General features: G+C 45.4%; 1 protein-coding gene across 1 annotated transcript in view; it reads right to left on the bottom strand.

Moving 5' to 3' along the window:
* The window catches only part of LOC128354844 (probable E3 ubiquitin-protein ligase HERC1), a 13,271-nt gene extending 68 nt beyond the window's left edge, over positions 1-13,203 (bottom strand). The window contains exons 1-12 of the mRNA XM_053314987.1: positions 13,063-13,203; positions 11,264-11,385; positions 10,353-10,579; positions 9,037-9,305; positions 7,926-7,978; positions 7,628-7,828; positions 7,229-7,403; positions 5,729-5,996; positions 4,594-4,807; positions 2,278-2,486; positions 1,383-1,510; positions 1-68 (exon numbers count right to left, since the gene is read on the bottom strand). The exon at positions 1-68 is cut by the window's left edge and continues 68 nt beyond it. Coding sequence (XP_053170962.1) covers positions 1-68; positions 1,383-1,510; positions 2,278-2,486; positions 4,594-4,807; positions 5,729-5,996; positions 7,229-7,403; positions 7,628-7,828; positions 7,926-7,978; positions 9,037-9,305; positions 10,353-10,579; positions 11,264-11,385; positions 13,063-13,169 — 2,041 coding nt within the window. The 5' untranslated portion in view covers positions 13,170-13,203. The remainder of the gene's footprint in view (positions 69-1,382; positions 1,511-2,277; positions 2,487-4,593; positions 4,808-5,728; positions 5,997-7,228; positions 7,404-7,627; positions 7,829-7,925; positions 7,979-9,036; positions 9,306-10,352; positions 10,580-11,263; positions 11,386-13,062) is intronic.
* Between the last annotated feature and the right edge of the window lie 1,797 nt (positions 13,204-15,000).

Genomic DNA, 15,000 nt, shown 5'->3' with positions numbered 1-15,000 from the left:
ACAGAGGAGACAAGGAGACATCGCTGGGGGAGCCCAAACCTGACATGCCCTCCTCTGTGGATCCATCACTGACCAGAGACAAAAGTAAGACATTAGACAGAAAGGAAACATTAAGAGGGTTTTTTAGCTACCCAGATAGAAAAATTCTTTTGGCCCATATCTGGCCCACACCTGACATGTTCATCCGGCCCACATACAGCATGGAATGATGGCACTTGGGCGGTCCGCTCATGTTTGCCAAAAGTGGGCCATAACCAAGCCATCACAATGCCAGATGTCAACCAAAAACACACCAAATAAACCAGTTCGGCCAAGACTGGCCCAAATATGTTTCAACAAAGGTGGGCCAAGTATGTTTCCTTATATGTGGGCCTCTTTAGGCTCACATCCGGATTAGTCATTGCCATACTTGACATATTTCGGCCAAAGATGGGCCATATTCGTTTTGTGATATTTGGCCCAAATGTAGCATTTACTACATGGGCCAGTTTAGGTTCACGTCTGTTTTGTCCGGGCCAGAAGAATGCCTACAGTGCCGGATCATTGCCTCAAGTGGCCCACATTCGCATGCTATCTGGGTACCATCTGACATACTGACATACTATCAAGATAAGCTAAGGCTGCTCAATTCATCGAAATTTGATCGTGATTACGATTTTGGGGCCAAACGATCTCAAAACTAATAAAATCGAGGGGAAACGATTTTTTTGTCATTTTCCGTCATGCAACGTTGTATTGAAACAGTCTGCAAAAAGCTGCACATGCATATTTACATCCCTCCTCCCAGCATGCAGCACTAGTAACTGCCAACATTCCCGTTTTCCTGGTTTCTTTTGTTCTGTCTTTTCTCCCGGGAATCTCCAGTAATTTGACAAACCCCGACTTTGTTTGTAGATAATAATGATGAGATAGTGCTCAATAACAAAGGTTTTATTTTGAAAAGCTCAGACAGGAAGCCGCTGCAGCTCCGTTAGTTTAACAGAAGCTGAAACACACAGCAAAATTTGAAAAGTTTGAACTGTAAATAAAAGTGCAGAGTTTCCAGCCTGCGTCAGACAATGCACTTTATTTTGAAAAGCTTAGACAGGAAGCCGCTGCAGCTCCGTTAGTTTGACAGAAGCTGAAACACACGGTGAAATGTTTTAACTGTAAATAAAAGTGCAGAGTTTCCAGCCTGCGTCAGACGATGCTGAGTTTACTGACTCATTATTAAAAAACCAGGAAGTGATGTGTGAACTGTCGTCATGGTAACCAGCTCAGCACTAATATCTCTGCACATGTTCTGATGTGTGTTGCGTTAAGCGGCAGGTAAAAGGCACACAGTTGATATTAGTAGTATAATGTATAATTAGTATTATACATGAACATGCTGAGAGTCTTACTCCTTATTAAAGATGCAGGTCTGTTGCAGAGTGTACTGACTCTTGGTGACGTTCCACACTCTCACCGTCCCGTCGTTTCCTATCGTAGCCAATAAACCTTTCTTACTGCACCAGCTACACGAGATCACCTGAGAGACAGAGACAGAGACAGAGAGTAAAGTTAACTTCCTGTCGTCCTCCAGGGTTAAACTGACCCTGTCTGTTTTCACTGTTCCTTCTTTCCTCCCTTCCTTTCTTCCGTCTGTCCTTCCTCTCTCCCTCCTTCTCTCTTTCTTTCCTTCCCCCTACCTCTCTACCTTCCTTCTTTCCTCTGGCCTTCTTTCCTTCCTTCCTCTCTTCCTTTCTCCCTCCCTCCCTCCTTCCTTCTTTCCTCCCTACCTCCTTCCATCCTTCCTTCCTCCCTTCCTCTTTTCCTTTCTCCCTCCCTCCCTCCTTCCTTCTTTCCTTCCTTCTTCCTCCCTCCCTCCTTCCTTCTTTCCTTCCTTCTTCCTCCCTTCCTTCTTTCCTTCCTCCCTCCCTCCTTCTTTCCTTCCTTCCTTCCTTCCTTCCTTCCTTCCTTCCTTCTTCCTCCCTCCCTCCTTCCTTCTTTCCCCTGTCATTCTTTCCTCCCTTTCCTCTTCTCCTTTCTCCCTCCATCCTTCTTTCCTCCCTCCCTCCCTCTTACCTTCCTTCCTTCCTTCTTTCTTTCCTTTCCTCCCTTCCATCTTTCCTCCCTCCCTCCTACCTTCCTCCCTTTCTTTCCTTTCTTCTTCCTCCCTTTCTTTCCTTCCCTTCCTTCTCCCTCCTTTCCTCCCTCCCTCCTTTCCTCCCTTCCTTCCTTACCTTAAGAACAACAGTAGGTTAAACTATAATCAAACTATTCTGAGTAATAAACCCAGACCCCTCCTGGACTCACTCTGCTCTGATGAGCCTCCAGCTTGATGAAGGAACACTTCCTCAGATCTCCGGCCATGTCAGCGAAGGTTTGCGGCCGGCTCTGGTTATTGTCTCGGTCGTGTGCGGCCAGCGTGCGGACCAGCTGTTGAGCGGCCCACTGACGGTGCTGCGAGGAGAGTCTGGAGGAAAGGCAGCAGGCCGCCAGAGCGTTGGCCAGCTCCAGAGGGCCTACAGCGGAGGGATTATGGGAAGGATGGGCATATAAATGCGCAATTAGACCTGCTCGACACGGAAAACAAGGTGACAGAGTCGCACCGGTGAGTGAGAGAAGATGAACAGATGATAAAAAGACACAACAAAATTAAATTCAACTTAAAAATAAAAACATAGAAGAACATGAAAGGTGACCCAGAGTGGACAGAGAGACACACCAGAGCCTCCACAAGCATGAGAGTGAATGAATTATGATAAATATTATACATGAATTACTAAAATACTGAGATGATTGACAGCTCAGAACAGGAAATTAAACATTACATCATTATTACATCATATTACTGAGACATTAAACTTTAAAACAGAAACATAAAATCTATTCAGTTCAGAACAAAAACATCATTTTGAAAGTTTAAACCAGAGGTGTCAAACATGAGGCCCATTTTCCTTCCTGTCTTCTTTTCATTCCCTCCTTCTTTCCTTCCTTCCTTCTTTCCTTCCTGTCTTCTTTTCCTTCCTTCTTTCCTTCCTGTCGTCTTTTCCTTCCTTCTTTCCTTCCTGTTGTCTTTTCCTTCCTTCCTTAATTCATTCTGTCCGTCATTCCGTTATTCCCTCCCAATTTCCATCCCACTGTACCTTCCTTCTCTCTTTTCTTCCCTCCTTACTTCCATCTGTCCTTCCTTCTTTCCTCCCTTCCTTCATCCTGTCCCTCCTTCCTCCCTTTCTTCTTTCCTTCCTCCCTTCCTTCCATCTGTCCTTCCTCCCTTTGTTCCTTCCTTCCTTCTGTCCTTCCATCTGTCCTTCCTCCCTTGTCCTTTCTTCCTTCCCCCCTTCCTTCCATCAGTCCTTCCTTCCTTTCTTCTTTCCTTCATTCTGTACCTCATTCCTTTATTCCCTCCCTACCTTCCTTCTCTCTTTTCTTCCGTCCTTCCTTCCTTCCATCTGCCCTTTCTCCCTTCCTTCTTTCATTCTGTCTCTCCTTGCTTCCTTCCTTTCTTCCATCTTTCCTTCCTGTCTTCTTTTCCTACCTTCCTTCCTTCCTTCCTTCCTTCAATCTTTTTAATGATCCATCCCACATGAGATCAAATTGTTCTGTATGTGACCCTTGATTGAAAATGAGTTTGACTCCTCTGGCTTAAATGATCGAATCTTAAAAGCAGTGTATTAAACATCATTACATTCATTTCAAATAATGCATCTTTAACATTTTATCTTAAGGAAAATAAAAAACAACAACACAGAAACTTTCTATAGAAACTTCTTATTTATCAGAAAAACTACCATGATGACAATGAGATAAAAAAAAATACAAGAAGAAGCAATAACTCATCTTATTTCTATTTATAGACCTGTCACAATAATGATCGACTTATCAGCATCATCATGTCTATATATGGAAGGAAGGAAGGAAAGAAAGAAGCAAGGAGGGAGGAAGGAAGGAAAGGAGGAAGGAAGGAAAGAAGGAAGGAAGGAAGGATGGAAGGAGAGGAGGGAGCAAAGAAAGAAGGGTGGAGGGGAAGAAGGAAGGACAAATTAAAGAAAGAGGGAAGAAGGAAGGAAGGAAGGAAGGAAGGAAAGGAGTAAGGACGAAAAGAGGAAGGAATTTAGGAGAGAAGGAAGGAAGGAAAGAAGGAAGGAAAGAAAGAAGTAAGGATTCCTTCTTTCCTCCTTCCCTCCCTTCCTTCCTTCTTTCTTCCTTTCCTTCCTACCCTCCTTCCTTCCTTTCCGTGCTCCTTTCCTCCCTCCCTCCTTCTCTCTTTCTTTCCTCTGTCCTTCTTTCCTTCCTTCCTCTTTTCCTTTATCCCACCCTCCCTCCTTCCTTCATTCCTCCCTCCCTCCCCTTCCTTCCTTCCCTCTCCTTCCTTCCCTCTCCTTCCTCCCTCCCCTTCCTTCCTCCTCCCTTCCTTCTTCTTTCCTCCCTCCCCTTCCTTCTTTCCCTCCTTCCTTCCCTCTCCTTTCCTTCCTTCTTCCTCCCTTCCTTCCTTCTTCTTTCCTCGCTCCCCTTCCTTCCTTCCCTCCTTCCTTCTCTCTCCTTTCCTTCCTTCTTCCTCCCTTCCTTCCTTGACTTGAAGTCTTTATCGTGACAGGTCTATTCTATCTCCTCCTAAAGTCTACCTACCTCGTTTCTCCATGTCAGCCTTGTCATAAGCAGGTCTGAGTCTGGCTCCTTTATCAGCCAGCAGGGCCACCAGCGCCTGCGTCACCACAAAGTTAGGAGAGGTGACCAGCTTGTTCTCCTCGGCTACGCCTCGCAGGAAGCTGGGCAGGAACTTCCTCTGGATGGGGTCGTCCACGGTGGTCAGATTCATGCCGGTGGCCGCGGAGATCAAGTTCTGAGAGATGAAGGAAAGAAATAGAGATGAGTTAGAAGTCGACCTTTGTGCTGCGGTCGTTTTGTTGTTTTCATTGGAAAACCTTAATGAAGAGTGAAGGGTTCATTAACTACAACCCCCGCCCCCGTTTTCCTTCTTTCCTGTCTTTTTTTCCTTCCCTCCATCCATATTTCCATCCTGTCTTCTTTTCCTTCTTTCTTCCTTCCTTCCTTCCTTCCATCCGTCTTTCTTCCATCTTTCCTTCCTTCCATATTTCCTTCCTGTCTTCTTTTCCTTCTTCCTCCCTTCCTTCTTTTCTTCTCTTCTCTTTTTTCCATCTTCTTTTCCTTCCTTCCTTCCATCCACCTGCCTTTCTTCCATCTTTCCTTCCTTCCATATTTGCATGTTGTCTTCTTTTCCTACTTACTTCCTTCCTTCCTTCAATCCACCTGCCTTTCTTCCATCTTTCCTTCCTGTCTTGTTTTTCCTTCCTTCCTTCCTTCCTTCCTTCCTTCCATCTTTCCTTCCTGTCTTTTTCCTTCCTTCCATATTTCGGTCCTGTCTTCTTTTCCTTCCTTCCTTCCTTCCTTCCTTCCTTCCTTCCCTCCTTCCATCTGTCTTTCTTCCATCTTTCCTTCCTGTCTTATTTTTCCTTCTTTCCTTCCTTCCTTCCTTCCTTCCATCTGTCTTTCTACCATCTTTCCTTCCTGTCTTTTTTCCTTCCTTCCATATTTCGGTCCTGTCTTCTTTTCCTTCCTTCCTTCCTCCCTCCCTTCCTCCCTCCCTTCCTCCCTCCCTCCCTCCCTTCCTTCCATCCTGTCAATAATCTGGCCCTCATCAGATCAAATCGGTCTGTATGTGTCCCTTGAATGAAGATGAGTTTGTTCTGTTTGAAGCAGATCTGAGCTGATCTGAGTACGATGGTGACCTGTGATCATGTACCTGAGTGCAGAGCTGCACCAGCAGCTTGGCGGCGTTGGGACTGTTGGAGGCCAAGCAGCCCACCGCTGTGCTGAGGTAAGCCAAACAGGAGATGGGTTTGCTGGCCTTGGCGGCTCCTCGAGGTCTCTCGCTGTGTCCGGAGCCCGCCGTGGGACTGGTGGAAAGACCGGCTCGGCCCGCCGCCGCCAGACACATGAGCCTGACCAGAGTCCTGATGTCCGTCAGACCCAGAGACTCCAGACCGGCTGCCAGGCTGCAGCTGGAGCCGCTGAGAGGAAAGAGGGGGAAGGAAGGAGGGAGGAGAAATAATTTATTATCTAACAAACAGGAAGCTATTTATTATACAGCTTTATTTAATTTACCTCCTTTCATTTTTACTATTTTAAGCTCTTACTTTCAGCCCAACTAGAGACAGCTGTTGCAAATCAGCATCTGCTTTAAATACTGTGATACCTGCATCGGACAGTCTGTGTATATCATATCTGTCCATATTAAATAAATTATAATAATATGAATAAAATGATTTAAATGTTTGACTGGTTTCATTCAAACAGTTGAAATGAATTAAATACTTTATGCATCACTCAGAATTCACCATTATTATGCCAATCTTAGTGAGTTAAAGCTGTTTTATTCAGATTTTTTAATGTAATTATGGCATCTTTGAAATGAAAATGATGGCTTACTTTACTTTGATAGTCAGTTTTTATATCTTATCATTAGGGAGAAGGTTAGCAAGGTCCCTTAATATTAATAATACTTTAATACTGTAGCTAATGTGTTTGATTAAGCCGATTTGTCCACTCATGATAATAATACATTTACTAATAAATGCATTTAGTAGATCATCTTATCTCAGAAAGTGCTTTACTAGAATAAAACATGCACACATTAAAAAACTAAATACATTTAAAAAATAAAATCAATCAGTACGTTTACATGCAGCAAAGAAAATCGAATTTCTGATGGTATCAGACATAGTTTGGACTTTTAAAATGCTTGTAAACACCTTAGTCCGAGCTACATCAGACCTACATCGAACATCTAAAGATCGGATAAGAACATCTAGATAATTTGTTCATAGTCGGCATTTTAACTCCATGTATACTCAGCAATCGTATCTAAATCGGATTTTGCATTCGGAGCATGCTCGAGAATTTCCCCTGGGGCTTTTTCACCCGGTGTGAAATGATGATGTGCATTATTAGAAGGAAAATAATGCAGGAAATGTACTCTACTGTAGTATCGCCCATCTCCTCGTACGCCATCTTTGTTTGAATGCCGTCAGTTTGTTGGCTCTTTGTTGAGAGGGCTACAGCGCCACATAGCGTAACGGAGCCATGCTCCGGCCATTTATCCGATTCTCTGAACAGCATGTATACTCAGACAAGTGATCCGGTCTTATGCATGTCTTTATCTGATATGATCAGAAATTCGCTGCATGCATTTTTTGCTGCATGTAAACGTACTGAATGAGATTAAAGTAATTAAAAAGGTTACCTGACAGAGAGCAGGGAGAGCGCTCTCATCACCATCGTCCTAGCCAGCAGCACCTGAGCCGCGGCCGTTACTCTCCTCAGAGCCATCACTCGGTCGTGGGGGTTCTGCAGGGCGGCCGCTTGTTCTCCGAGGGTCACTCTGCCCGATGAACTCTTATCCACCGACGTCTGACAGCCTGGAGACACACACACACACACACACACACACACACACACACACAAACACAAACACAGACACACACACACATAAGCACACAGACACACAGAGACACACACACACACACACACACACACACACACACACACACAGTGTGTAAAAAGTCAGAGACTTTAACTGATTAATCCACAAAGAGACAGTTAAAGAGTTAAAGCCTTCATTCAGTTACAAGCTAACACTGACCGATCTGCAGCAGAGTCTCCTCCATACTGTTAGTGGCCGTCACCATGGCGACGGTGGCTCCCAGCGGGTCGCTGTCGGGGAACTGGACCGCTTCGGGGACGATCCTTCGCTCGCTCAGACCCAACGGGCCGGCCAGGAGCTCGAACTCTTCCTCTCCTGTCAGCTTCTCGTCCTCGTCGACATCCAGCATGTCCCAGTCCTCTGTGGGAGGGACGGAGAGAAGAAACACACGGGATATGAAATCAAAGACAAAGACGAACATCACATCATATTACAGGTGTTCATAACGCAGCCGTACCTTCATAGACACTGTCCTGCTTCCCCAGGAGGTCAGGAGCCTGTCCTTTATATCTGAAGAATATAATAATATAAATTAGTGCAGAAATAAAACATTCATTATTTATTTAATCCCATTATATATTAAGAAAAACACATAATATATAACGTCTGATCATAACTATAGTATGTGACGTAATGCCCATAAACAGAGGAGTAGGTGGCATTAGATATTATTAACCCCTCCTGTTGTCCTCGAGTCAAGGAAGGAAGGGAGGAAGGAAGGAAGGAAAGGAAGGGAGGGAGGAAGGAAGGAAGGAAAGGAAGGGAGGAAGGGAGGGAGGGAGGGAGGGAGAAGGAAAGGAAGGGAGGGAGGAACAAAGGAAGGGAGGAAAGAGAGTAAGGAAAGAAAGAGAGAAGGAGGAAGGTAGGGAGGAAGGACAGACGGAAGGAAGGAAGGAAAGGAAGAAAGGAAGGACGGAGGAAAGACGGAAGGAAGGGAGGAAGGAAGGAGAGAAGGAGGGAGGGAGGAAGGTAGGAGGGAGTGAGAAAGGAAAAGAGGAAGGTAGGGAGGAAGGACAGACGGAAGAAAGGAGGGAGAAAGGAAGGGAGGAAAGGAAGAGAGAAGGAGCAAGGCAGGAAGGACAGATGGAAGGAAGGAAGGGAGGAAAGAAGGACAGAGGAAAGAAGGGAGGGAGGAAGGGAGGGAGGGAGGGAGGGAGGACAGAGGAAAGAAGGAAGGGAGGAAGGAAAGGGGGATGGAGGATGGAAAGAAGGAAAGGAGGAAAGAGAGGAAGGAAAGAAAGAGAGAAGGAGGGAGGAAGGACAGACGGAAGGAAGGATGGAAGGGAGGAAGAAGGAAGGAAAGGAGGAAAGAGAGGAAGGAAAGAAAGAGAGAAGGAGGGAGGAAGGACAGACGGAAGGAAGGATGGAAGGGAGGAAGAAGGAAGGAAAGGAGGAAGGGAGGACAGAGGAAAGAAGAAAGGGAGGAAGGAAAGAGGGATGGAGGAAGGAAAGAAGGAAGGGAGGAAAGAGAGAGGAAGAAAAGAAAGAGAGAAGGAGGGAGGGAGGAAGGACAGACGGAAGGAAGGAAGGAAGGATGGAAGGAAGGAAGAAAACCCTGGCGTACATACCTCTCCACGATGGGAACTTTAGCCTTGCTCTTGATGGCTAAGTATTTCTCTCTGCAGGCTCCACACAGCAGGTAGTAAGGATTCCCGCTGCCGCACTCCCCTCCGAACCAGCCGTCCACGTAGGAGCCGTTGCTGCGGTAACCCTGCCGGTTGGCGCTTCGGCCGCAGCCCGGGTGGCTTTTCTTCATGTGCTGATTGAAGTTAGCCACGTTAGCTTCGCACAGCTCGCACACCACCACCTCGTCCCGATCGTCCGTCTCGCATACGTGCTGCGAGATGTGAGACGCAGAGACACACACACACATACACGCATAAAGACACACATGGGACACACACACACACATATTCACACATAAAGACACACATAGGACACACAGACATAGGACAGAGTTTGGGGAGCTTTAGATAGTGTGATGATTTATGCTAGGAAACAATGAGTTGATGGCAGCTTTGAGTTAATGAGTTAAATCTCCAAACATCCAGTAATCGCTTTTTATTAGTGTTTAGTTTTTTACTTCATGCCGCTTAGACGAACAGAGGGGGCGAACGTTGACAGGAAATAAAGCTCAGATGTTCAGTGTGAGTGTCGCAATAGTACGACGGAGTATTAGGGCCAGACCAAGAGAATAAAGTCATTATTACGAGAATAAAGTCATAGTATTACTAGAAAAAAGTCGCAACATTACGATAAAAAGTCGTAATATTACGATAAAAAAAGTCATAATATTACAAGAATAAAGTTGCAATATTACGATAAAAAAAGTCAAAATATTACGATAAAAAAAGTCATAATATTACAAGAATAAAGTCGCAATATTACGATAAAAAAAGTCATATTGCGAGAAAAAAAGTCAAAATATTAGATCTACAAGATAAAAGTTGTAATATTACGAGAAAAAATCGTAATATTACGAGAAAAAATTTGTAATATTACGAGAAATATTCTGAGAAAAAAGTCGTTATATTACGAGAAAAAAGTCGTAATATTACGTGAAAAAAGTCGTAATATTACGTGAAAAAAGTCGTAATATTACGTGAAAAAAGTCGTAATATTACAAGAAAAAGTCATAATTTACGAGAATAAAGTCATTTTTTGCTAACATTACGACTTTATTCTTGTAATTTCCATAATCGTATTTATTTATTTCCCCCTCTTAGTTTGGCCATACCGCTCCGTCGTACGCTAGCCTTTGGTTAATGAAGCGGGCGGTTTGAGCGTGCACATGTGAGTTTCCTGTGAGGTAGCAGTGAAGCAGGAAGTTAGCAGCAGGATGTTGATGCAGCCCGCTGGGCCAGAAGCATAAAGTCACACACACCCATGTTGGCCAGTCCAGTACCTCCGGGATCCACATTCCCAGAATGTCGGTGTCGCTGGCGAGGTCCTGGCCGAACATGGCCTCCATCGTCTCCTCGTCCAGGTCCATCTCCAGCTCCTCGTCCAGGTTGAAGTCGTAAAGGGCTCCCGGGTCTTGTTGCTGCTGCAGGGCCGAGACTTCCCGACGTGACTGGCTGTGGTGAGCCTGAACCGAGCGGTACAGTCCGGCTGAGAGGGGGAAGAGGAAGGGAGGAGAAAGGGAAGAGAAGAGGGATATATCTTTTCTTTTATCACTCCAATTTTATTCATTTTCATGATATAACAGCAGAGAACAGCAGTGTCAGTGAAAGTAAGAATAAATATGTGTTCTGAGAGGGAATGAGGAAGGAAGGAAGGAAGGAAGGAAGGGAGGAAGGAAATAAGGAAGGAAGAAAGGGAGGGAAAAGGAAGGAAGGAAGGAGAGAGGGGAAGAAAGGAAGGAAGGAAGGGAGGAAGGAAGGAAGGAGAGAGGGGAAGAAAGGAAGGAAGGAAGGGAGGAAGGAAGGAAGGAAGGAAGGAAGGAAGGGAGGAAGGAAGGAAGGAAGGGAGGAAGGAAGGAAGGAAGGAGAGAAGGAAGGAAATAAGGAAGGAAGAAAGGGAGAAAGGAAGGAAGGAAGGACAGAAGGAAGGAAAGAAAGGGAGTAAGGACAGAAGGAAGGAAGAAAGGGAGGAAGGCAAGAAGGAGGGAAGAAAGGGAGGAAGGACAGAAGTAAGGAAGGATTGAATGAAGGAGGAGGGAGCAAAGAAAGAGGGGAGGAGGGGAAGAAGGAAGGAAGGAAGGAAGGAAGGAAAGAAGGAAGGACAGAAGGAAGGAAATAAGGAATGAAGAAAGGAAGAAAGGAAGGAATGAAGGTTTCTGAGGATAGTTCTCACCAGCGCGGGCTAACAGCGTGCGAGCAGCCAGATCAAAGCGATGTTTCCTGCCGACGGCGGAGCGACCTCTGAGAGGAGCTCCACTGGAAGCTGCTGCACTGTCCTGCTCCAAACCCTCCGGACTACACACACAAACACACACACACACACACACACACACACACACACACACACACACACACAAACACAAACACACACTTTATTAACACACATTTACTTTTATCTTTCTATTGTGTTCTTCATCTTTCATTCTGAGTTATACAATAAGTAGCTGTAAAACTGACTGTGATGCAACTCATCATTAAAGGTTCATTAACCCTTCTGTTGTCCTCGACAACAAGGAAGGGAGGAAGAAGGAAGGAAAGGAGGAAGGAAGGATGGAAGGGAGGAAGAAGGAAGGAATGGAAGGAAGAAAAGGAGGGAAGGAAGGATGGAAGAGAGGAAGAAGGAAGGAAAGGAAGGAAGAAGAAGAGGGAAGGAAGGAAAAAGGAAGGAGGGAGGGAGGGAGAAAGGAAAAGAGGTAGGGAGGAAGGAATGGAAGAAGGACAGAGGAAAGAAGGGAGGAAGGGAGGGAAGAAGGAAAGGATGGAAGAAGGAAGGAAGAAGGAAGGAATGGAATGAAGAAAATAAGGGAAGGAAGGAAAGAAGGAAGGAGAGAGGGAGTGAGGGAGGGAGAAAGGAAAAAAGACGTAGGGAGGAAGGAAGGGAATAAGGACAGAGGAAAGAAGGGAGGAAGGGAGTGAGGAAGGAAGGAAGGAAAGGAAGGAAGAAAAAGAGGGAAGGAAGGAAAGGAGGAAGAAGGAAGGGAGGAAGAAGGAAGGAATGGAAGGAAGAAAAGAAGGGAAGGAAGGAAGAAGGAAGGAAAGGAAGAAGGGAGGAAGAAGGAAAGAATGGAAGGAATGGAAGGAGGGTGGGAGGGAGAAAGGAAAAGAGGTAGGGAGGAAGGAAGGGAAGAAGGACAGAGGAAAGAAGGGAGGAAGGGAGGGAAGAAGGAAAGGATGGAAGAAGGAAGGAATGAAATGAAGAAAATAAGGGAAGGAAGGAAAGAAGGAAGGAGGGAGGGAGGGAGAAGGGAAAAGATGCAGGGAGGAAGGAAGGGAAGAAGGACAGAGGAAAGAAGGGAGGAAGGGAGTGAGGATGGAAGGAAGGAAAGGAAGGAAGAAAAAGAGGGAAGGAAGGAAAGGAGGAAGAAGGAAGGGAGGAAGAAGGAAGGAAAGGAAGGAGGGAGGAAGAAGGAAGGAATGGAAGGACAGAGGAAAGAAGGGAGGAAGGGAGGGAAGAAGGAAAGGATGGAAGAAGGAAGGAAGAAGGAAGGAATGGAATGAAGAAAATAAGGGAAGGAAGGAAAGAAGGAAGGAGGGAGGGAGGGAGAAAGGAAAAGATGCAGGGAGGAAGGAAGGGAAGAAGGACAGAGGAAAGAAGGGAGGAAGGGAGTGAGGAAGGAAGGAAGGAAAGGAAGGAAGAAAAAGAGGGAAGGAAGGAAAGGTGGAAGAAGGAAGGGAGGAAGAAGGAAGGAATGGAAGGAAGAAAAGAAGGGAAGGAAGGAAGAAGGAAGGAAAGGAAGAAGGGAGGAAGAAGGAAGGAATGGAAGGAGGGTGGGAGGGAGAAAGGAAAAGAGGTAGGGAGGAAGGAAGGAAGGAAAGAAGGACAGAGGAAAGAAGGGAGGAAGGGAGGAAGGGAGGAAGGGAGGAAGGAATAAGTAAATATAAGATCTTCAGCAGTTTTTTTTATATCAATCTAAAAATCCAGTATCAGTCGTATCTGCTCTGATATAAACTCTTTAAGAACTCGTGCTGCACCTCTCGCTGAAGCCTTCCTCCATCTCCGAGGCGTCGGCGCTGGCGATGTCTCCAGGTGAGCACAGGAACGAGCTCCTGTCCAGAGATTTGCCTCCAGAGGAAGCCATGGCCCCGGGGCAGGAGGAGGAGTCGGACCCGTCGTTACCAACATTGCCCCCTCCTCCTCCCCCTCCTCCACCTCCTCCTCCTCCTCCTCCTCCGCCTCCTCCTCTGGTGTGAGGCTCGTCGTGCTCGTCCTCGGTTCCCGGATGTTCGATCATCCACATGGCGAGCACCGTGATGTTCTGAGCGTCTGCTTCTCCCCGAGCTCCTGGAGACAAACAGGAACACACATGAGAAACATTTAATATACCCAAAATATTAAGATAGCACTATTTTAACCCTGACATACTGTTAAGTAGTGCTGGGTGGTATGACCAAAAATGAATATCACGGCATTTTTCAAAATAAAAGCAGTTTCACGGTATATGACGGTATTTGTTTTTTCATGCATAATCAGCTGTTCACAACATCTTCTACTGGTTGAGAGAGGAACTACTACTCTACTGCAGTAGATTGACTTAGGATGGATTATTTTACTGTCATGATGAGTGAATATTGTAGAATTCCACACTAGTAGTAATATCAGAGCTGCCAACATTCCCGTTTTTCCTGTAATTTAGTCTCATCTCCCGCAGCCCTCCCGTTTTGTCTTTTCTCCCGGGAATCTCCCGTAATTTACAGCCCCAACTTAGTTTAATGATAATAAGAAGAGCACAATAACAAAGGTTTTATTTTGAAAAGCTTAGACAGGAAGCCACCGCAGCTCCGTTGGTTTAACAGAAGCTGAAACACGCAGTGAAATGTTTTAACTGTAAATAAAAGTGCAGAGTTTCCAGCCTGCGTCAGACGATGCTGAGTTTACTGACTAATTATTAAAAACCAGGATGTGATGTGTGAACTATCGTCATGGTAACTCGCTTGGCAGGCAAATATCTTGTGCTGTTTGTTGAGCGGCAGGAAGCGCAACACTGAAAGGGGTCCCGCCTGAAACAGAGTCGTCCGAATGTTGTGTAATGAAATACACCGGTAAGCCTGAACTCTGTGTGCACTACTGTTAAAGGTCTAATTTCATCTTAAAAACTTTTTCTTTTAGAAGAAGGAGCATTATTATAGAGTAAAAACTGACCGGTGGCCTCCAGAGCTTTAGTGATCTGACGCAGAGAGAAGCCCATCTCCAGCAGAGGAACAGCGATGGCAGGAGGAGGAGGAGACGTCGACAGTCTGCTGCTGGGATCCGACAGAGCTGCAAGAAACATTAACCGGGAGTCAAGATATTATAAACACATCTGGTATGAATGTTTCAATGTTTGATGGTTTGATGGTTTGTGTGTATCGCTCCTGTCATGTGAAAACTTTATATTATAATGTGATTCTTCTAGTTTATGTGAATTTAATTGTTTTATCTTTGCACTTTCTTATCCCATATTACAAATAACTCTTATATAACTCTTAAATAACTAGTTAGTTAATATTAAATAACTAACTAATAATTAGATTTATGTGATTACTGCAGCTGCTTCAGCAGGAATAAAGCTTCATCTTCACCTCCACAAGAGATGATTTTAGGAAGGAAAAAAAGAGAGGAAGGACAGAAAGGAAAGAAGGAAGGGAGGAAGGGAAGGAAGAGAAGGAGAGGACAGAAGGAAGAGAGGAAGGACAGAAGGAAGGAAGGACAGAAGGAAGAGAGGAAGGACAGAAGGAAGGAAGGAAGGAAGGATAGGATAGGAAGAAGGAAGGAGAGGAAGGAAGGAAGGAAGGTAGGTAGAAAGGAAGGAAGGAAGGAAGGAAGGAAGGTAGGTAGAAAGGAAGGAAAAGGGAGGAAGGAAGAGAAGGACGGGAGGAAAGAAGGAAGGAAGGAAGGAAGGAAGGGAAGGAGAAGGAAGGAAGGAAGGAAGG

Source organism: Scomber japonicus, unplaced genomic scaffold, assembly GCF_027409825.1.
Source record: "Scomber japonicus isolate fScoJap1 unplaced genomic scaffold, fScoJap1.pri scaffold_689, whole genome shotgun sequence".
NCBI lineage: Eukaryota > Metazoa > Chordata > Actinopteri > Scombriformes > Scombridae > Scomber > Scomber japonicus.
The sequence above is the reverse complement of the archived record's forward strand: the minus strand, read 5'-3'. Positions and strand labels throughout refer to the sequence as shown.